Source organism: Schistocerca serialis, chromosome 12 (genome assembly GCF_023864345.2).
Source record: "Schistocerca serialis cubense isolate TAMUIC-IGC-003099 chromosome 12, iqSchSeri2.2, whole genome shotgun sequence".
Lineage (NCBI taxonomy): Eukaryota > Metazoa > Arthropoda > Insecta > Orthoptera > Acrididae > Schistocerca > Schistocerca serialis.
In genome coordinates, this window is record NC_064649.1 from 167,736,495 (window position 1) to 167,760,648 (window position 24,154).

At 41.3% G+C, this 24,154-nt stretch overlaps 1 protein-coding gene across 1 annotated transcript in view; it reads right to left on the bottom strand.

Moving 5' to 3' along the window:
- The window catches only part of LOC126428249 (calexcitin-2-like), a 377,130-nt gene that overhangs the window by 14,777 nt on the left and 338,199 nt on the right, over positions 1–24,154 (bottom strand). Inside the window, exon 6 of the mRNA XM_050090162.1 lies at positions 18,446–18,543. Coding sequence (XP_049946119.1) covers positions 18,446–18,543 — 98 coding nt within the window. The remainder of the gene's footprint in view (positions 1–18,445; positions 18,544–24,154) is intronic.

The following is a 24,154-nucleotide window of genomic DNA, read 5'->3' on the forward strand; positions in this document are numbered from 1 at the left end:
AAAATAGAATATGGGAGTGTAATCTGGCTAGGGCGAAGGCATGTTTGTGGAGGGAATGTAAATAAAACTTAATGGGGTCATTGTGGGGGTGTTGTGAGGGTGACATGGTATTAGAAGGTGGAAAGTGTAACATGAGGTGAAATGAAAATGAAAATAAAAATATATGGGGAGAGATAAAGGTGAACCGGAAAGAAACAGGAGATCTGGAATGAAAAAAGGCGAAAAGGTGTTGGTTACAGCTGGGCTATGTTGGACTTGGGTTGGTAGACAACGATGTGCATAAAGGTTAGGTGGTTGTGTTGCCGCCAAAACACGTTAAAGGACGCAGAAATTCGGGAAAATTTCGAAAAAACTGCGTGTAGTATATTAAAAGGAGTGGTATTGTAGTGGCAGATTATGAAAATAAGACTAACAATTGTCTGACGAAGAAATAATAGCGTTAAAACCTGTGGGAAGCGGCTAAAAATGATCAGTGGTGTGGGAAAAACGGAAATGGAAATAAAAATTTTTTTGCCACTTTCAGCACTACCGCCGCTATAATATCCACCGTTTCTAGTTCACAAACAGCTCCTTTCACCTTTTAAACAACCATTTCGGCCAGTTCTAATAACTTTCGCTTTATTTCCATTTCCGTTTTTCCCACACCACTGATCATTTTTAGCCGCTTCCCACAGGTTTTAACGCGATTATTTCTTCGTCAGACAATTGTTAGTCTCATTTTCATAATCTGCCACCACAATACCACTCCTTTTAATATACTACACGCAGTTTTTTCGAAATTTTCCCGAATTTCTGCGTCCTTTAACGTGTTTTGGCGGCAACACAACCACCTAACCTTTATGCACATCGTTGTCTACCAACCCAAGTCCAACATAGCCCAGCTGTAACCAACACCTTTTCGCCTTTTTTCATTCCAGATCTCCTGTTTCTTTCCGGTTCACCTTTATCTCTCCCCATATATTTTTATTTTCATTTTCATTTCACCTCATGTTACACTTTCCACCTTCTAATACCATGTCACCCTCACAACACCCCCACAATGACCCCATTAAGTTTTATTTACATTCCCTCCGCAAACATGCCTTCGCCCTAGCCAGATTACACTCCCATATTCTATTTTCTCAGGCTTGTCTGACATTTGGCATCACCCCCAAAGGCCTCACACTTAAAGTTCCCATCTCTGGCTGCAACCCTTCCTTCCATCAGTCCCTATACCAGTTCCAAACTGAACAATCCATTGCCCTCACCCACCTAATCCTTCACCTACACATCAACTCAGCCAATGAACACACCCGTCAACTCCTATCCTTAATAAAAGTCCTTAATCTTTCCTCTCCCACATCCACACCGGCTGTCCAGAGCATCCTCCTACAGGCCAACCGTAAATTAGAACAGCATGCCACCCTCCACCTCAAAAAACTATCCAATCTCCTGGTTTCCCACCTCCGGAAAGGCAACTCACTCACCCTTCACAACCTTTCCAGCAAACCTCAACCTCCTCTCATTGCACACAAACCCAGTCTCTCCCATCTACTCAATCTCCCACTTCCAGCTCCACTCCCTCCAAAACCTCAAAATTCCGATCAACACAATCTGGAACCACAACACCCTAATTCAGTAGTTAACCTTTCCTCCAAACCTCTCTCCCAATCCGAAACCTCTGTCCTATCCAAAGGCCTCACCTTCAGCCCCACTCCCAGATTCAACCAAACAGCCCTCATCAAAGATTTACTGTCCTACACTCGTACTCTCTGCTGGAAGTATCACTTTGCCACGAAGAAAAATGATCCTAATCCTACTCCTAATGATCCGACTCCTCAAGACACCATCCAAATTGAACCCTGCCTGGAACAGTTCCGTCCTCCGTCACAGCGGGACCCACCTCCTCTTCCTCAAAATCACCCTCTCCAAACCTTCCAGGAATTTCTGACTTCCAGCCTTGCATCTCAATCCTTCTTAAAAAACCTTAATCCTACACCCAACATCACCACTGCTGAAGCCCAGGCTATCCGTGATCTGAAGGCTGACCGATCCATCGTCATTCTTCCGGCGGACAAGGGTTCCACGACCGTGGTACTTGATCGTCGGGAGTATGTGGCTGAGGGACTGCGTCAGTTTTCAGACAACACCACATACAAAGTTTGCCAAGGTAACCCCATTCCCGATGTCCAGGCGGAGCTTCAAGGAATCCTCAGAACCTTAGGCCCCCTGCAAAACCTTTCACCTGACTCCATCAACCTCCTGACCCCACCGACATCCCGCACCCCTACCTTCTACCTTCTTCCTAAAATCCACAAACCCAATCATCCCTGCCGCCCCATTGTAGCTGGTTACCAAGCCCCCACAGAACGTATCTCTGCCTACGTAGATCAACACCTTCAACCCATTACATGCAGTCTCCCATCCTTCATCAAGGACACCAACCACTTCCTTGAACGCCTGGAATCCTTACCCAATCTGTTACCCCCGGAAACCATCCTTGTAACCATTGATGCCACGTCCTTATACACAAATATTCCGCACGTCCAGGGCCTCGCTGCGATGGAGCATTTCCTTTCACGCCGATCACCTGCCACCCTACCTAAAACCTCTTTCCTCATCACCTTAGCCAGCTTCATCCTGACCCACAACTTCTTCACTTTTGAAGGCCAGACATACCAACAATTAAAGGGAACAGCCATGGGTACCACGATGGCCCCCTCGTACGCCAACCTATTCATGGGTAGCTTAGAGGAAGCCTTCTTGGTTACCCAAGTCTGCCAACCCAAAGTTTGGTACAGATTTATTGATGACATCTTCATGATCCGGACTCACAGTGAAGAAGAACTCCAGAATTTCCTCTCCAACCTCAACTCCTTTGGTTCCATCAGTTTCACCTGGTCCTACTCCAAATCCCATGCCACTTTCCTTGACGTTGACCTCCACCTGTCCAATGGCCAACTTCACACGTCCGTCCACATCAAACCCACCAACAAGCAACAGTACCTCCATTATGACAGCTGCCACCCATTCCACATCAAATGGTCCCTTCCCTACAGCCTAGGTCTTCGTGGCAAACGAATCTGCTCCAGTCCGGAATCCCTGAATCATTACACCAACAACCTGAAAACAGCTTTCGCATCCCGCAGCTACCCTCCCGACCTGGTACAGAAGCAAATAACCAGAGCCACTTCCTCGTCCCCTCAAACCCAGAATCCCCCACAGAAGAACCACAAAAGTGCCCCACTTGTGACAGGATACTTTCCGGGACTGGACCAGACTCTGAATGTGGCTCTCCAGCAGGGATACGACTTCCTCACATCCTGCCCTGAAATGAGATCCATCCTTCATGAAATCCTCCCCACTCCGCCAAGAGTGTCTTTCCGCCGTCCACCTAACCTTCGTAACCTGTTAGTTCATCCCTATGAAATCCCCAAACCACCTTCCCTACCCTCTGGCTCCTATCCTTGTAACCGCCCCCGATGCAAAACCTGTCCCATGCACCCTCCCACCACCACCTACTCCAGTCCTGTAACCCAGAAGGTGTAAACGATCAAAGGCAGAGCCACGTGTGAAAGCACCCACGTGATTTACCAACTGACCTGCCTACACTGTGACGCATTCTATGTGGGAATGACCAGCAACAAACTGTCCATTCGCATGAATGGACACAGGCAGACAGTGTTTGTTGGTAATGAGGATCACCCTGTGGCTAAACATGCCTTGGTGCACGGCCAGCACATCTTGGCGCAGTGTTACACCGTCCGGGTTATCTGGATACTTCCCACCAACACCAACCTATCCGAACTCCGGAGATGGGAACTTGCCCTTCAGTATATCCTCTCTTCTCGTCATCCGCCAGGCCTCAATCTCCGCTAATTTCAAGTTGCCGCCACTCGTACCTCACCCGTCTTTCAACAACTTCTTTGCCTCTACACTTCTGCCTCGACTGACATGTCTGCCCAAACTCTTTGTCTTTAAATATGTCTGCTTGTGTCTGTATGTGTGGATGGATATGTGCGAGTGTATACCTGTCCTTTTTTCCCCCTAAGGTAAGTCTTTCCGCTCCCGGGATTGGAACGACCCCTTACCCTCTCCTTTAAAACCCACTTCCTTTCGTCTTCCCCTCTCCTTCCCTCTTTCCTGATGAGGCAACAGTTTGTTGCGAAAGCTTGAATTTTGTGTGTATGTTTGTGTTTGTTTGTGTGTCTATCGACCTGCCAGCGCTTTTGTTCGGTAAGTCACCTCATCTTTGTTTTTATATATAATTTTTCCCACGTGGAATGTTTCCTTCCATTTTTTATATATATATATATATATATATATATATATATATATATATATAAGAGAAAATATAGATTTGAATATAATAGAGGGAAACATTCCACGAGGGAAAAATATATCTAAAAACAAAGAAGATGTGACTTACCAAACAAAAGCGCTGGCAGGTTGATAGACACACAAACAAACATAAATTTACACACAAAATTCTAGCTTTCGCAACCAACGGCTGCTTCATCAGGAAAGAGGGAAAGACGAAAGGATGTGGGTTTTAAGGGAGAGGGTAAGGAGTCGTTTCAATCCCGGGAGCGGAAAGACTTACCTTAGGGGGAAAAAAGGACAGGTATACACTCGCATACACACACATATCCATCCGCACATACACAGACACAAGCAGACATTTGTAAAGGCAAAGAGTTTGGGCAGAGATGTCAGTCAAGGTGGAAGTACATAGGCAAAGATGTTGTTGAATGACAGGTGAGGTATGAGCTGTGGCATCTTGAAATTAGCGGAGGTTGAGGCCTGGTGGGTAACGAGAAGAGAGGATATACTGAAGGGCAAGTTCCCATCTCCGGAATTCTGAAGGGTTGGTGTTAGTGGGAAGTATCCAGATAACCCAGACGGTGTAACACTGTGCCAAGATATGCTGGCCGTGCACCAAGGCATGTTTAGTCACAGGGTGATCCACATTACCAACAAACACTGTCTGCCTGTGTCCATTCATGCGAATGGACTGTTTGTTGCTGGTCATTCCCACATAGAAAGCTTCACAGTGTAGGCAGGTCAGTTGGTAAATCACGTGGGTGCTTTCACACATGGATCTGCCTTTGATCGTGTACAACTTCCAGGTTACAGGACTGGAGTAGGTGGTGGTGGGAGGGTGCACGGGACAGGTTTTACACCGGGGGCGGTTACAAGGGTAGGAGCCAGAGGGTAGGGAAGGTGGTTTGGGGATTTCATAGGGATGAACTAAGAGGTTACGAAGGTTAGGTGGATGGCGGAAAGACACTCTTGGTGGAGTGGGGAGGATTTCAGGAAGGATGGATCTCATTTCAGGGCAGGATTTGAGGAAGTCGTATCCCTGCTGGAGAGCCACATTCAGAGTCTGATCCAGTCCCGGAAAGTATCTTGTCACAAGTGGGGCACTTTTGTAGTTCTTCTGTGGGGGATTCTGGGTTTGAGGGGATGAGGAAGTGGCTCTGGTTATTTGCTTCTGTACCAGGTCGGGAGGGTAGTTGCGGGATGCGAAAGTTGTTTTCAGGGTGTTGGTGTAATGTTTCAGGGCTTCCGGACTGGAGCAGATTCATTTGCCACGAAGACCTAGGCTGTAGGGAAGGGACTGTTTATGTGGAATGGGTAGCAGCTGTCATAATGGAGGTACTGTTGTTTGTTGGTGGGTTTTATGTGGACGGACGTGTGAAGCTGGCCGTTGGACAGGTGGAGGTCAACGTCAAGGAAAGTGGCATGGGATTTGGAGTGGGACCAGGTGAGTCTGATGGAACCAAAGGAGTTGAGGTTGGAGAGGAAATTCTGGAGTTCTTCTTCACTGTGGGTCCAGATCATGAAGATGTCATCAATAAATCTGTACCAAACTTTGGGTTGGCATGCTTGGGTAACCAAGAAGGCTTCCTCTAAGCGATCCATAAATAGGTTGGCGTATGAGGGGGCCATCCTGGTACCCATGGCTGTTCCCTTTAGTTGTTGGTATGTCTGGCCTTCAAAAGTGAAGAAGTTGTGGGTCAGGATGAAGCTGGCTAAGGTAATGAGGAAAGAGGTTTTAGGTAGGGTGGCAGGTGATCGGCGTGAAAGGACGTGCTCCATCGCAGCGAGGCCCTGGACGTGCGGAATATTTGTGTATAGGGAAGTGGCATCAATGGTTACAAGGATGGTTTCAGGTGTTTCAGGCGTTCGAGAAAGTGGTTGGTGTCTTTGATGAAGGATGGGAGACTGCATGTAATGGGTTGAAGGTGTTGATCTACATAGACAGAGATACGTTCTGTGGGGGCTTGGTAACCAGCTACAATGGGGCGGCCGGGATGATTGGGTTTGTGAATTTTAGGAAGAAGGTAGAAGGTAGGAGTGCGGGGTGTCGGTGGGGTCAGGAGGTTGATGGAGTCAGGTGAAAGGTTTTGTAGGGGACCTAAGGTTCTGAGGATTCCTTGAAGCTCCGCCTGGACATCAGGAATGGGATTACCTTGGCAAACTTTGTAAGTAGTGTTATCTGAAAGCTGACGCAGTCCCTCAGCCACATACTCCCAACGATCAAGTACCACGGTCGTGGAACCCTTGTCCGCCGGAAGAATGACGATGGATCGGTCAGCTTTCAGATCACAGATAGCCTGGGCTTCAGCAGTGGTGATGTTGGGAGTTCTTAAAAAACCGACCTCGCGGCACCTCTCTCTCACACACTCCACAGCGCTCTCTCTCGCACGCTCAAGGTCACGCACTACTGTGGTGCCATCTATTGAGCAGCCCAGGGACTTGCACAGAGAGCATCCCAGAGTGCCCCAGAGAGCTACAACACCAAGAAGAATCGCTTCTCGGCTTTTGGCAAGATCAATGTGTAGTATTGTGGCCCTTAAAAGGGCCTTTTTTTGAGAACTGCTTTCAATGGTTATACAGAGTACAGTCACCCACAATGCGACAATCTTCCAAAGAGGATGAACCATGGGCCTTAACCCATAAGTGAATATTACAATCAGAATTTATCTTAACACGTCTACGACAAGTCAAAGATAAACTCCCATGTGGCATTAGGTAGGAACCCTCACCAGAGATAATAATCTCAGACACAGGTATTGTACGATAAGATAAGATCTCCCTAGTTTCAAAGGATTCCAAACCAGCTCTCCCTGCACTATTACATGCAATGAAAGCAACAGTAATCCACCCATTACCTAAACCTGAAGAAGTAGAACTCTTCATTAAAGAAAAATTAAACCTCGCGCCACAAAACAAAGTAGGTCCATTAATAAGAACAAATTGAGCAGTTTTACCTGGGTTTTGTCTACAAAACCTTAATCCTACTCCCAACATCACCACTGCTGAAGCCCAAGCTATCCGTGATCTGAAAGCTGACCGATCCATCGTCATTCTTCCGGCAGACAAGGTTCCACGACCGTGGTACTTGATCGTCGTGAGTATGTGGCTGAGCGACTGCGTCAGCTTTCAGACAACACCACATACAAAGTTTGCCAAGGTAATCCCATTCCCGATGTCCAGGCGGAGCTTCAAGGAATCCTCAGAACCTTAGGTCCCCTACAAAACCTTTCACCTGACTCCATCAACCTCCTGACCCCACCGACTCCCCGCACCCCTACCTTCTACCTTCTCCATAAAATTCACAAACCCAATCATCCCGGCCGCCCCATTGTAGCTGGTTACCAAGCCCCCACAGAACGTATCTCTGCCTATGTAGATCAACACCTTCAACCCATTACATGCAGTCTCCCATCCTTCATCAAAGACACCAACCACTTCTCGAACGCCTGGAATCCTTACTCAATCTGTTACCCCAAGAAACCATCCTTGTAACCATTGATGCCACTTCCCTATACACAAATATTCCGCACGTCCAGGGCCTCGCTGCGATGGAGCACGTCCTTTCACGCCGATCAACTGCCACCCTACCTAAAACCTCTTTCCTCATTACCTTAGCCAGCTTCATCCTGACCCACAACTTCTTCACTTTTGAAGGCCAGACATACCAACAACTAAAGGGAACAGCCATGGGTACCAGGATGGCCCCCTCATACGCCAACCTATTTATGGATCGCTTAGAGGAAGCCTTCTTGGTTACCCAAGCATGCCAACCCAAAGTTTGGTACAGATTTATTGATGACATCTTCATGATCTGGACCCACAGTGAAGAAGAACTCCAGAATTTCCTCTCCAACCTCAACTCCTTTGGTTCCATCAGACTCACCTGGTCCCACTCCAAATCCCATGCCACTTTCCTTGACGTTGACCTCCACCTGTCCAATGGCCAGCTTCACACGTCCGTCCACATAAAACCCACCAACAAACAACAGTACCTCCATTATGACAGCTGCTACCCATTCCACATAAACAGTCCCTTCCCTACAGCCTAGGTCTTCGTGGCAAATGAATCTGCTCCAGTCCGGAAGCCCTGAAACATTACACCAACACCCTGAAAACAACTTTCGCATCCCGCAACTACCCTCCCGACCTGGTACAGAAGCAAATAACCAGAGCCACTTCCTCATCCCCTCAAACCCAGAACCTCCCACAGAAGAACCCCAAAAGTGCTCCACTTGTGACAGGATACTTTCCGGGACTGGATCAGACTCTGAATGTGGCTCTCCAGCAGGGATACGACTTCCTCAAATCCTGCCCTGAAATGAGATCCATCCTTCATGAAATCCTCCCCACTCCACCAAGAGTGTCTTTCCGCCATCCACCTAATCTTCGTAACCTCTTAGTTCACCCTATGAAATCCCCAAACCACCTTCCCTACCCTCTGGCTCCTACCCTTGTAACCGCCCCCAGTGTAAAACCTGTCCCGTGCACCCTCCCACCACCACCTACTCCAGTCCTGTAACCTGGAAGTTGTACACGATCAAAGGCAGATCCACGTGTGAAAGCACCCACATGATTTACCAACTGACCTGCCTACACTGTGAAGCTTTCTATGTGGGAATGACCAGCAACAAACTGTCCATTCGCATGAACGGACACAGGCAAACAGTGTTTGTTGGTAATGTGGATCACCCTGTGACTAAACATGCCTCGGTGCACGGCCAGCACATCTTGGCACAGTGTTACACCGTCCGGGTTATCTGGATACTTCCCACTAACACCAACCTGTCAGAACTCCGGAGATGGGAACTTGCCCTTCAGTATATCCTCTATTCTCGTTACCCACCAGGCCTCAACCTCCGCTAATTTCAAGATGCCACAGCTCATACCTCACCTGTCATTCAACAACATCTTTGCCTATGTACTTCCACCTTGACTGACATCTCTGCCCAAACTCTTTGCCTTTACAAATGTCTGCTTGTGTCTGTGTATGTGCGGATGGATATGTGTGTGTATGCGAGTGTAGACCTGTCCTTTTTCCCCCTAAGGTAAGTCTTTCCGCTCCCGGGATTGGAACGACTCCTTACCCTCTCCCTTAAAACCCACATCCTTTCATCTTTCCCTCTTTCCTGATGAAGCAGCCGTTGGTTGCGAAAGCTAGAATTTTGTGTGTATGTTTATGTTTGTTTGTGTGTCTATCAACCTGCCAGTGCTTTCGTTTGGTAAGTCACATCTTCTTTGTTTTTAGAAAATATAGATTATAAGAGTATAGCATCTGTTTGGAAACTTGGTTGTGAAAGAGACTTTGAAATCTCAGATGTTGAGTTAATGTCTGAAAAAACTATTATTTTATGTGTGTATAGATCTCCTCTTAGGAACATAAGTGTTTTTTTTTTTTTTAAATGGACCTTGCTTTAGGCAAACTTAAGACAACTGGGAAAACAGTGATACTGTGTGGTAATTTTAATACTGACTTTCTGAGCCATAACCCTCACAGAGAAACTTTTTTAAATATTACAAAAGCCTACAATCTTTGTCTGACTATTAGCTCCCCAACACATGTAACAAAAACAAGTGTCACTCTCCTTGATCAGGTATGTGTAAACATGGACAAGTGTGCTCCAGGAAACTTTGATACTGGCTATAGTGACCACCTTTCACAATTACTGACCATACCTGTAAATCACATTTCGACCAGTATAGAAAACATCATCCATAAAAGAATTTATAATAGGAAAAATATTGAATACTTCAAGTACCTAATCAGCGAACAATCTTGGAGAGAAGTATATGATACCTCTAGTACCAACGAAAAGATCAAAAATTTTTTGAACATTTTCAAGCATAACTTTGACATAGCCTTTCCACAAAGGAAAGTGATTTCCAAAAGCACAGATAGATTCAAAAACTGGATTACATCAGGTATTAGAGTATCTTTTAAAAGGAAGAGGGAACTTTTTCTGCAGTCAAAAACTCACAGCAATCCAGAATTTATTAATTATTTCAAAAAATACAAGTTAATTTTGAAACGGGTCTTAAAAGAGGCAAAAATTAAGGAAAATGACAAATATATTATGAAGTCATCCAATAAAACTAAGTCCATGTGGAAAGCTGTGCAGAATCTTATGGGGAAAAAGACAACTTACAAAAATATTGTGATATCACATGATGGCAAGAATGTCATTGACCCTAGGTCAGTTGCAAACAGTATTCTTATTATGCAACTGTTGCTGGAAAATTAGTGAAGGAAAAATTTGGAAATCCACCCAGTACAACATGTAAAGAACCTTCATCTATAGAAATAAATAATATATCCATGTTCCTCAGCCCAGTAAGCCAAACAGAGCTCCTTACTAACATTAATTCACTGAAGAGTAAGTATTCAACTGGTATTGATGATATTCCAGATTATATTATAAAAATAGCAGCGAGACAAATACTTTCATCTTTACTGGACATATGCAATTCATCCTTATCATGTGGTGTCTTCCCTCAGCAACTGAAAATGGCAAAAGTAATACCCCTATATAAAAAAGGTCATCATCAATGTATGGGTAACTCTAAGCCTGTGTCTCTATTGTCAGGGTTTTCGAAAATTATTGAAAAAGTGTTCCTTTCAAAACTAATTACATTCTTTGACAAGAATAATATTATTTCTGGATGTCAACGTGGCTTCAGACCACAGCGATCAATTGAAACAGCTACTTTCAGTCTGATAAACCATGTCTTAAATGCAGTGGACAGCCACAGAAATATTTCCAGTTTATTCTTGGGCCTAACAAAAACTTTTGATGTGATTGATCATTCTATACTCCTGAGGAAGTAAGCCAAATCTTAAATGGAGCACTCATATCACATCCCTAACTTCAAAACTAGCAAAAATGAGCTATGTAGTAGGAATTCTCTGCAACAATACTAGTGTAGAAACAGTTAGGGCTGTATACTTTGCTCGTGTACATTCAATACTGTTGCTCATGTACATTCAATACTGAAGTATGGTATCATTTTCTGGGGAAATGTACAGCAGGCCATAACAATTTTCAGGAAACAGAAGGCTATTATAAGAATAATGAAATGAGTGAGCAGCAGAAAACCATGCGAACCTTCTTTTTAACGATCTAAAGATCCTACCCCTTCCTTGCATTTATATACTGGAAGTAGTCATGCATGTCAAAACAAGCATACTAAGAAAAGAAATCCTTTTTCCTCAAAACAAAAGTGTCCGTGATTACAGTACCAGGTCAGACAGTGACATACATGTTAATCATTGTAACACAGCATTATGCCAAAAAGGTGTATATCATGCTGGAACAAAACTTTACAACAGATTACCAAGACATATAAAATCTCTTCCTGAACTACAAAGCTTTAAAAAGTATGTGACAGCCTACCTTCTGAAAAACTGCCACTATTCAATCTCACAGTATCTTATGCAAGAAAAAATGCAATTTGTATCTTTAATTGTAGAAATAAGTTATAAATATATAGTATTTCAGAAATTTGTAATTATTAACTGTGTTGTTGTTGTTGTGGTCTTCAGTCCTGAGACTGGTTTGATGCAGCTCTCCATGCTACTCTATCCTGTGCAAGATTTTTCATCTCCCAGTACCTACTGCAACCTACATCCTTCTGAATCTGCTTAGTGTATTCATCTCTTGGTCTCCCTCTACGATTTTTACCCTCCACGCTCCCCTCCAATACTAAATTGGTGATCCCTTGATGCCTCAGAACATGTCCTACCAACCGATCCCTTCTTCTGGTCAAGTTGTGCCACAAACTTCTCTTCTCCCCAATCCTATTCAATACTTCCTCATTAGTTATGTGATCTACCCATCTAATCTTCAGCATTCTTCTGTAGCACCACATTTCGAAAGCTTCTATTCTCTTCTTGTCCAAACTATTTATCGTCCATGTTTCACTTCCATACATGGCTACACTCCATACGAATACTTTCAGAAATGACTTCCTGACACTTAAATCAATACTGGATGTTAACAAATTTCTCTTCTTCAGAAACGCTTTCCTTGCCATTGCCAGCCTACATTTTATATCCTCTCTACTTCGACCATCATCAGTTATTTTGCTCCCCAAATAGCAAAACTCCTTTACTACTTTAAGTGCCTCATTTCCTAATCTAATTCCCTCAGCATCACCCGACTTAATTAGACTACATTCCATTATCCTTGTTTTGCTTTTGTTGATGTTCATCTTATATCCTCCTTTCAAGACACTGTCCATTCCATTCAACTGCTCTTCCAAGTCCTTTGCTGTCTCTGACAGAATTACAATGTCATCGGCGAACCTCAAAGTTTTTATTTCTGCTCCATGAATTTTAATACCTACTCCGAATTTTTCTTTTGTTTCCTTTACTGCTTGCTCAATATACAGATTGAACAACATCGGGGAGAGGCTACAACACTGTCTTACTCCCTTCCCAACCACTGCTTCCCTTTCATGTCCCTCGACTCTTATAACTGCCATTTGGTTTCTGTACAAATTGTAAATAGCCTTTCGCTCCCTGTATTTTACCCCTGCCACCTTTAGAATTTGAAAGAGAGTATTCCAGTCAACATTGTCAAAAGCTTTCTCTAAGTCTACAAATGCTAGAAGCGTAGGTTTGCCTTTCCTTAATCTTTCTTCTAAGATAAGTCGTAAGTTCAGTATTGCCTCACGTGTTCCAGTGTTTCTACGGAATCCAAACTGATCTTCCCCGAGGTTGGCTTCTACTAGTTTTTCCATTCGTCTGTAAAGAATTTGTGTTAGTATTTTGCAGCTGTGACTTATTAAGCTGATAGTTCGGTAATTTTCACATCTGTCAACACCTGCTTTCTTTGGGATTGGAATTATTATATTCTTCTTGAAGTCTGTGGGTATTTCGCCTGTTTCATACATCTTGCTCACCAGATGGTAGAGTTTTGTCAGGACTGGCTCTCCCACGGCCGTCAGTAGTTCCAATGGAATATTGTCTACTCCGGGGGCCTTGTTTCGACTCAGGTCTTCCAGTGCTCTGTCAAACTCTTCACGCAGTATCATATCTCCCATTTCATCTTCATCTACATCCTCTTCCATTTCCATAATATTATTAACTGTATAGATCCAATTTGTCATAAAAATTTAAATCATGTATGTTTAATGTTTGAAAAACCAATAGCTAAAAAAGGTATTCCATCCAATATATGTACTGAAAAAGATATTTATATGGATAAATAAATAAATAAAATAGATGCCTTAAAAAAAGAGATAACTGAAAAGAGTGCAGTGGGAATTGATCTATGGACCAGACGACTCTGTAGACCAGTTCTCGAGATATGTAGATAGGTTGGATAGAGCCTTTGAGAGAAATGGGAGGTTAAGTAATGGCAGATTTGGCAATCAACCATCTGGGGGGGTGGAATTAAAGCAGGAATCAAGGCAGGAGTAATAATGAAAATCAGAATAATATTAGTGGTTACAATAGAAGCGATAATAGATGGATGAATCATATTAATGGGAGTGGAAACAGAGGACATGACAACAGGGGAGACCTTGGGAGAATAGTACTCAGACAATTAGATAATCACCAATCAGGACGAAGCAATTTAAACTGACGGATGCCCCATTGGGAGCCTCTCAGTTATGGGCGAGAAATTTGTACCGGAATCGGGCTAAACACCACCGGCCTAGGGACATCGAAAATAAAAGACAGAGTAATCGAAGATATTGGAGTGGAAATGACAGAATTAATGTAAGAAGAGCACATCAGATTAGCAAATTACAGTTTGACAGTAACTTCTGCAAAAGTATGAATGAAAGTGTGGAAGATAGAAGTATTAACATCTGTAAGAATGTTGAAGAGGTTCCGTTAGAGGAAGAAACTATATCAAATCTATATAATCAGTGTGGTGAAGAAATTTGTGAAGAAAATGTTGGTTCTGATAATAATCTTGATGAGTTTGGATTAAGTAAATTAATGGAGGGAGAATCCAGCCCTGTTAAGCACTTAAGTGATTGTACCTGTACTAGTGTACTTGTCAACAAGTCTGATGATCATTGTAAAGATGTTGTGGAAGTGTCTAGTATTAGAGATGATAGCATGTGTGAAAGTGTCAGTAGTAATGATGAATGGGAGGAAGAATTAGATAGCATGGTGTACATGGAGGTTAAAGAAGATTTAATTAATGATGAAGAAAATGATGTCAGTAGTATTTGTGAAGAATATGAGAACCAGATTGTATGATCAGATAAGGAACATGTGGACAGACATAATGATTTAGATGTGATGCTAGAAACTTTATGGGATACTTACAAGGGTTATAGTGACAGTGACAGAGTAAAAAAGGTCATCAAGATTATTTGTGAAGAACTGCATTCCAACTGGGAAGGTAGAACCAATCAGCAGGCTTACAGTGAGATCAGTTCCGGGAAAAGTAGACAGTGTGTAAAAGAGGGACATGACATCAAGCAATCTTCTGATGTAGCTGTAAGTAAAACTCAGACAAGTAAGAGAAATTGTGCAGGCAAAAATGGTATAAATGACTTGGACTTTAGAGAGATTGAAGATGATTTGTTGCATGAAGAAGAGGAAAGCAGGAAGGAAAAAGTTTTAAATTGCTCGTATGTACGTATAAAAGTTGCAAATTATGAGGGAGTTTGCCTCTTAGACACAGGTAGCCCTGTTTGTGCCATTTCTGAAAAATTTAGAGACCAGATAAGACATAGTGCTGACTTTGAAGAATATCCTGTAATTGGAATCAAAATTAAGGGAGCAACTGGTAGGCATGGCACAGTTGTAAACAGGCAATCCACCATTAATGATGTACAATGTAACCGAGGATGTTTTGTAGTACTTGGCCTCGATGAAAATATTTTGTTCGGAATGAATTGGATACAAAGAGTAAATGCAGATTTTAACTGGAATAACAAAAAGTTAAGGCTTACCAACCCAAAGATAGATGTAACACATGTGACTGATCTAATCACCCAAAACTGTCTAGAAAACAATTTTCAAATTAGAAGAGTGATTTGTGCAAATGAAAAGATTGACGTTAACGAGGAAGACAGTGAAGAAGAATGCAGTGAAGACAATTATGCTGAATTAGTGGCTGGAAGTCTAGATGAAGAACAGACAGATCAATTAGGTAGTTTGTTGTGGGAATACAAAGATGTGTTTAGTGAGAAACCTGGGAAAGTGAAAAACTATGAATGTAGACCTAAACTAAAACCTCACAAACCATTTTTTGTCAAACCGTATGAAGTAAGTGTTAAACAGCAACAAAAAAAGAGATGATGAAAATGCTCTCAGGAGGACACATCTTTGTGTCAAGTGCGTGGTGAGCACCAGGTCTCCGAGCTATGTAGCATTCTATTTTCTTCTTTTCGGTTTCGGATGCTACATCTTTACTCGTCTATAAACCTGTAATTAAGCTATCTCTTACTGAAAATACTATCCATTCTCTGTAGTATAAGTTTTCCGTATGTAATATGACTATTGAGTGACATTATTTGAGGAATAATTTGAAAATTTAAACTGTGTACTAAATTTGAATTTCTCACAGCAATGATTGACTAATAACTTAAAAATGATTTTGTAATTCTTAAGATGTGTAAATAATGCTTCTTTAAGCATTTCAGACAATAATTAACTACTATAATACAAATATAAGTAAAAAGGACATTTCAAAAACTGATTCATGAGTAATGAGTTGTGTAAAAGATAATTTTCTATATCCATATGTGTGTGTATTTTACAGTGTGTAATAGTTATAAGCAAATTACTGTTGGCATTTTCATGACAGAATAGAAGCTAGAAGGATATAAGATAATGGAGATTATTGTAGTTATGGTCTGTAGAGCATGTATTTGATTTGTGGGTGGTTCTTTGAGAATTACAGACATGGTCATGATTTTTGACTTTGCTAATGAGATGAACAAATGGACAATGGTATAGATGTACATGTGTTACTATGTGGACAAGTTGCAATGTGACAAAAGACATTTTGTGAAAAATTTTGTTATTACAAGATGGTGTGATGATGAGCATTCTGTGAGTTTGTTTGATATGATAAAATGTTAAATGAGATCTGTGGGGGGTGGGGGGTCAAATATACTGTATAGTAGAATATACTGAAATATTAATGAAAAAGAAAGGATACATATAATTCATTTTATGTTCATTGACTTTAACCTGTATATAGGTTAGATGTATAATTTTGTGTGATTTTGTTTGCAAATATGCTAATAGTATAGGGTAAAATGTTAATGCTTTTGATATAGTCATACGTGATGTGACCTTAATTGTAAGCTACACAAGGACATTGAGTTCATCCCTGTTCCTACCTAGAGAGCTGCATCCAAGATCCTTACCTGACCTGGATATGAAAAACTGTAAAACTAATAGTGGACTGTGCTATTGCAGCATAGAGACTGCCAGAAAAATAGGGGTTGCAGACACAAGACGGACAACAAAAGAGGACTGATGATTGTGAGCTGCCAAGTCCTTAAGATGTGCAATGTGAACCAGTGGCTGGAGTGACAGCTAAGAAAAGAAAACATTTTTCATATTTTTTGTGTATATGTATTTAGCAGCCATTCATACAAATAATACTTGTAAGAGTGGCTGGGGGCGTGGTGTAACGATACAGCCTTCCCCAAAATTCATATTAAATGTCTGATACCACCCTCTTTTTATATGTATCCAGATAGTTATCAGACAATTCAGTGCTTCCTATGGCATTTTATGTGTGTCTTTATATATATCATTCTGTCCTATTTGATAAACTTGATATTCATTGTGAAGGTGTATGGAATGTTCTAGAAGATTGTGTGTTGTCATCATTATCAAGAGATTGTTGTCATTAACAAACTTACGTACAAATACTGGATTGAATATATAATAAAGAAATTGAAGGGATAAATATTTGGCAGAAAATATTAAAATGCTGTGGAAGTGTTGGCATATGTGTCTGGCACCTCTACTTACCATAATTACAATCGAGTAACGAGTTAACACAAAGAACATCATCACCTTGAGAAACAGCTCGAAAGTTATTAGCAAGCAATGTGTTTTCAATTGTTATTTATTTTTATGTCTTCCTTTGCAATTAATAGTCCTTGTAATTACATTTCTAGTTAACTCTCCAATTGTTTACATCCCACAGTTTTGCAATTTCAGAACTTGAGGCTTTATTTGTAACCTTCTCACATGCAGTCGCATAAAACACAAGATTTGTAATACTATTACATGTTAGTAACCAAATCCAAACTGTAATTAATTACATAACTAAAATAATATGAGAGACATTATTGTAATTAAAGTTCAGAATGATTTTTTATGAAAAACTAAAGATATTACTAGGAAAGATTGTTATTCAAAGATTGTATTTTATACTTTATTTGGCTGTAAATTTTAATTGTAACACTGAAATTATACAAAATTAATAATGGAATGTTTTGTGAGCAATTGTTAAAATTCTATACAAGGGAAAGCAGCGAGGCTGTGGGTCAGTCAGTCAGTTGTTTAGTTGTTGATGTCGAGTCTGCTCGAGAGTCTGTTTGTCAAAGAGATCAGCGATGTCTGTGAAGTGCTTTGTTTAAATGTGTTGAGAATGCAGTTCTGTCGTCAATAAATAATGATAAGTTCCAAATTTATGTTCTTTCATCAAAATGAACTCCAGGAAAAAGTTAAGTAATTTTAAGTAACGATCAAGAAGAATGTAGCACCATTACAACCTCTGCAGTCAAAGAATATACAGTTTCATATTTCTAAAAAAATGTAGAAGACTTTAGTTTTATGATTATCCTCATAGCAACCCGTATCTGGTAGTTTACTCTATGAAACTATGACACACTACCATTCATTTACAGCTACTGATTTTCATTTCCAAAGATGACATACACTGTACACCACTGAGAATGCGAATATGAAGTCACATCTCAAATGTGTTAATCCTTACGCTGTCTGATGAAACTGATTTATGTGCATTACCTTGTGTTACAACAAGCATGTTATCTAATATAACATTTGCATTGCCATATGAGGTATCTTCACGAAATGTTTTACAAAAGATGAAAAGTGAGACTACTTTCTCTGCTCCTCACTGCTTAGCTCCAGAGCTCAGCCATTAAACTAGCGTACTCTCTCATTTACTCTTGAAGGAACAAAACTCACGTTGGTGAACTTGCTGTAGGCCTTCCTGCACTCATCTTCTGAGATGCCGTAGCTGGTGTAGACACTGATGAACTCGTCCAGGTCGATGGTTCCGTCACCTGTCGAAAGGAAAAAGCGAATACCGCAAGCTGCGAAGGAGTACTTTTCACAGAGCAAAGCAGATACAGTGATGAGCTATATGCACAAAGAAACAATGGTGTGAGATTACTTATTCTTTAGGCAGAGAGGTAAAAGCAATAACTTTCACTGTATTGCAAATTTGTAAGAGGTAGAAGGTATCTTATTTCCATAAATTGAAACTTCCTGGCAGATTAAAACTGTGTGCCTGACCGAGACTCGAACTCGGGAGCTTTGCCTTTCGCGGGCACGTGCTCTACCATCTGAGCTACTGAAGCACGACTCATGCCCAGTACTCACAGCTTTACTTCTGCCAGTATCTCGTCTCCTACCTTCCAAACTTTACAGAAGCTCTCCTGCAAACCTTACAGAACTAGCACTCCTGAAAGAAAGGATATAGCGGAGACATGGCTTCGCCACAGCCTGGAGCTGTGAGTGAAAATGTCATTCTGGAAACATCCCCCCAGGCTGTGGCTAAGCCATGTCTCCGGTATATCCTTTCTTTCAGAAGTGCTAGTTCTGCAAGTTTCGCAGGAGAACTTCTGTAAAGTTTGGAGGGTAGGAGACGAGATACTGGCAGAAGTAAAGCTGTGAGTACCGGGCGCGAGTCGTGCTTCGGTAGCTCAGATGGTAAAGCACTTGCCCGCGAAAGGCAGAGGTCCCCAGTTCGAGTCTCGGTCGGGCACACAGTTTTAATCTGCCAGGAAGTTTCATATCAGCGCAAACTCCACTGCAGAGTGAAAATCTCATTCTGGAAACATCCCCCCAGGCTGTGGCTAAGCCATGTCTCTGCAATATCCTTTCTTTCAGGAGTGCTAGTTCTGCAAGTTTCGCAGGAGAGCTTCTGTAAATTTGGAAGGTAGGAGACGAGATACTGGCAGAAGTAAAGCTGTGAGTACCGGGCGTGAGTCGTGCTTCGGTAGCTCAGATGGTAGAGCACTTGCCCGCGAAAGGCAGAGGTCCCCAGTTCGAGTCTCGGTCGGGCACACAGTTTTAATCTGCCAGGAAGTTTCATATCAGCGCACACTCCGCTGCAGAGTGAAAATCTCATTCTGGAAATTTCCATAAATTGTTAGACCTGTACTTATATTAAGAAATTATGAAGAGGACTCCACTACTGTGTGTGGTTCCTTTTCCTTTTTGCCCCTCCTTTCCAATGTCCTGTCTTCAGCCAATGGTGAGACAAGACAGTTACACAGAGAACTGACCAAACTAGTTTATAGACTATTACTATGATGAGGTCACCACTCCCAAAAACAGTTTTTAAAGCTACTGCCAACTGCTCCAGGGAAGAATCGATGTACCTCATCTATTTGCATCTGGTGTAATCACACGGTCAAATTTGAAATCATTTTTCAGTGTGTCTGTGCATTGTGTATCTGAGGCAAGACACAGGAGCCTGCCGAGTATTTACCTTGGTGGATGTGGAAAAGTGCCTAAAAACCTCATCCGGGCTGGTCAGCATACCGTCTCCTATTGTTAATCCACAGGCAAATTCGATGTGGGGCTGGCCACTTCCCCGTGACTCAGAAGTGGCAATTTAATGTCGGGGTGGTTCAAAATGGCTCTGAGCACAATAGGACTTCACATCTGAGGTCATCAGTCCCCTAGAACTTAGAACTACTTAAACCTAACTAACCTAAGGACATCACACACATCCATGCCCGAGGCAGGATTCGAACCTGCGACCGTAGCAGTCACGCGGTTCCGAACTGAAGCGCCTATAACCGCTAGGCCACCATGGCCGGCTGTCTGGGTGGGTTTTCTTACTCGTCACACATTTTATTCGTGAATATAAAAAATGGTATGACAGACTCAAAACCGGAAAAGGAATAACACATGGCCTATTGCCTTTCACTAGGTCTGTCTACCGTACATATGAAAGACTTGATGGTGGAGATGACAGATGTAGAGAAGGAAAGAGTAAGTGTAGGAAACCGGGATGTCTACTGCATCAAATTTGCTGATGACATGATACTGCTTTGTATAAAACAATCTCTCTTCATAAAACACTATCCAGAGTAAATGAAAGAATGAAAGAGTACAGTAGGAGAAATGACACAAAGAAAACTATGGTGACAAAAGTAAATGCTAAAGAAGGTATTAAAGTGAGATCTACAGAAACTCAAATCAAACAAATTGCACAATACAGATGTTTGAGGAGCATGTTAGTTGATAACTGGGCAGTGAAAAGATACAAGATGGAGAAGTGCAGTGGCAAAGCAAGCTTCCCAGAAGGAAGAAGTGCTGGTTATGCAGCAACTTAGCATTGGGGTTAAGAAAAAGCTCGGTTGAATGCTTCGTGTGCAGTGAAAGCTGCAGAGCAAAGAAGGAAGAAAAAACTGAAGTGGCGGTAATTTTTAAGTGAATTAAAAGATGCCCTCTCTGATCACTAGATGGTGATAATATCTGTGATGACAATAAAAGACAGTGAGGCCAGAGACGAGGAGTCGAGCATGCACCGATTAGGCAGTAGCTGTTTGTCGGTGTTTGGATCTGAAAGAGACCAGATGCATATAACAATTTGTGTAACAAATGTACACACACCAAGTATTATTAATTATGTGAATGTATTATGCCTGGCCTGTGTGTGAAAATATACTCAGGACAGTTTTAAAAAGTTGTTTGAATATTTATTTATTAGTTCACAAAAGTACATCGTAGCATACATTTGGACGATCGTGAGCACCTGTGAGGACACCGGAAATAAAGGAGGGAAGCACCAGTGTGACACCGCAGTGTTGAAGAGATATAAGAAATCACTTGCAGAAGGAACATAAGAACATTTTCAATTTTTATGTCTATACATTCATAATGAAATATTATTGTTCAATTTTTTCTTCATTAGCTACAGTGACCGGATAGCCGAAACCCCCATTTTATCCGATAATATAGTCCAGAATAATGTTAATAAATCATTTAACCCTTTAAATAACATTTCCCTTATCATTTCCAAATCCTTCTCCTCTAATTTTGCACTAAAGCAGTCAAGATGTGGGTCTGGAGAAGAATGGAGAAAATAAAATCGGTGGATAAAAAGAACACTGAATTACTGCAAAGGGTAAAGGTACAAAAAAACTCTCTTAAACCTGGTTAAGAAAAGGGAAACAAACTGGGTGGGACATATATTGTAAGGAAAAGCAATTCTGACAACAGCTATTGAAGGCACAGAGGACGTGTGGACAAAAATAATAAGGAGAAGAAAAATTGCTGGATGAAGTGAAAAAATGGAAGTTGTCTGTAGTGATTTGCTAACTTCAGTATATTATATTTTATGTGTCTAATTGTTACGAGCAATCTTTGCCGTGACATTCATCCACTGAGCAGTTTCCTGTGTACTCACTACTGGATCTGCCATACCACAAGTAATTTATTCTGGCCGAGATGTTTGAGGCGAGTCTTTGAGGCGAGTGCAGCATCGTCCAGTGAGAACTGAGGGTGCTGAGATGCTACGTTGTTTTCAAGTTTTTTCTTCTCTGTTCCATTTGGGCTGTTCTGGAGTCGAGGTGTGGTTTTACTTCTGTGTGGTGTGGCATGCTTTCAAGCAAAACTGCATTGAATTATACTAAGAAAGATGGATAGCCATATCTAAAAGCAGCTATAGATTTTCATTCTTGAAATTCTACCCATTTTTTTGTTTTTTGTTTTTTTGTTTCTGTATTTTATGACACGGAGAGCCATATTGAAAATGTAGTATCTTATAATTACTCAAGTAGGATTAATAGCAGGGAGGCATTCACAATTACAATTAATGTGGGGCAGCTTCCATTCTGTTTATGTGCTGTATCAGTTCATAATCGAGCTTAGTAAGATGGTATTTCATTCACTAAAAAGGTTTTCTAAATTGTTTAATTCACAACTGAAGAATAAGTCTATATATGATTGTGTTGTGTGTTCCATGTGATTCATATAATGTTAATCTTACTGTGCCGCATAAGAACACTTGTATTCATTGGGAAATAATTATCACAGATTAACATAAAATCTTTATTTCTATTTAATTCCTTTCATCAGTTTCATCAGATGAAGTATAGTTTTTCAAGATGGCAGCATTGAGCAGCCATGAGACTTTGCCTCAAATAGTAATAACGTGAGAGATATTTTTTATGCCTTCAGCTCGTTCGTTGGTTTGATACCTTTTCTTCACAACATACAAACTGGACAGCCCTTGTAATGCTTTCTATTACCTTAATAATTTGTTTTCAGATTCCAGAAGGTAAGTTTGCCTCAAGAATTCAAGACCGGCAGTTGTTTGGCATATTTATGTGATGTTTGGTGGAAGCACTGTATTACCACTTACAAACAGTCCAGTATTAAGTAACGTAACTGAACCTACTACTTGCTACATGTATTGTTTAGTAGATATAATCTAGATCAGTGGTTCCCAATGTGGGGGTGATTACCCACTGAGGGATAAATTGAAATTTTCTTATGGTAAAAAGAAAAGCGTTCAACTGTGTTTCAACCACAGAGCTACACTGTTTTAAAAGATCAGTACTATCATCACTATTTCATAACACTGTAATCCTGATTACATAAGTTACCAATACCTACCTTTTTTTTTCCAAATTCTAGCATAAACACACGGCACAATGTTCTGGAGGTCACAGCTTGTGAAATGAGTGAATAACAACATCTTCTTCACATAGTCCACCCACTAAACTTACAGTTTGTACCTTACGTCACATATGCTTTAACATCCCTTGAAAATGACATCTGCATGTAGTAGTAGTAGTAGTAGTAGTAGTAGTAGTAGCAGCAGTAGTAGTAGTTTTATTTATCTGTATATTTCTTTTACAAAGATATTGGACATGACTTGAACTTACAATTTAAAAACAACAGAAATAATTCATATGTACAGATATTTCCATAGTTACAGATGTGTCTAGTATGGCAAGGATAGGACAGGCAGATGGCTGTGGGTTTATACTAGGAACCATCCCAGCATTTACCTGAAGTAATTTAGAGAAATCTTGGAAAACCTAATCAGCATTGATGATTACGGATTGGAGCTTCCATTGTCCCAAACACAAGGCCAGTCTGTTTAAAACAGTGCTACCTCGTTCAGTTTAACCTTAAAGTTAGTTCCTGCAATAGGCCAGATATTGCTCCAATAATCACTTCACAAGAATAAATTAATTAATTGACAGTCCAACCTGACAATAATTTTGTAATGACTATCCTCAATATGGATTGGTAGTCTTCCTTTCGCAGAAGGAGTTGTAGGTGAGGCAATGATGTACTGAGAATTACTTCATCGCTCTACGGAAAAGGATTGTCAGAAATATGCAGTACCAATACTCCCACTGTCTCATTATTTCACTGTTTAATGAAACACAAAAACAAATACCATTTGTCTCTTGTCATTTTACAAATAAAACTGTTCAAAGAAAACACTTTTTCATTCTCGAGCTTAGTTATGCACTGATATTGATGGTGGCGGGTAGAGGGATAATACCTGACTACACTCAGGGGAGATATTCAAAGAAAGGTTGGGAACCACTCATCTAGATGATGCTTATGGGATCTGAGGTTATGTTTAGTGTTGAGAAAGTTGCTAAGCTGGTAACAGTAAAACTTTCCAGATGTGGA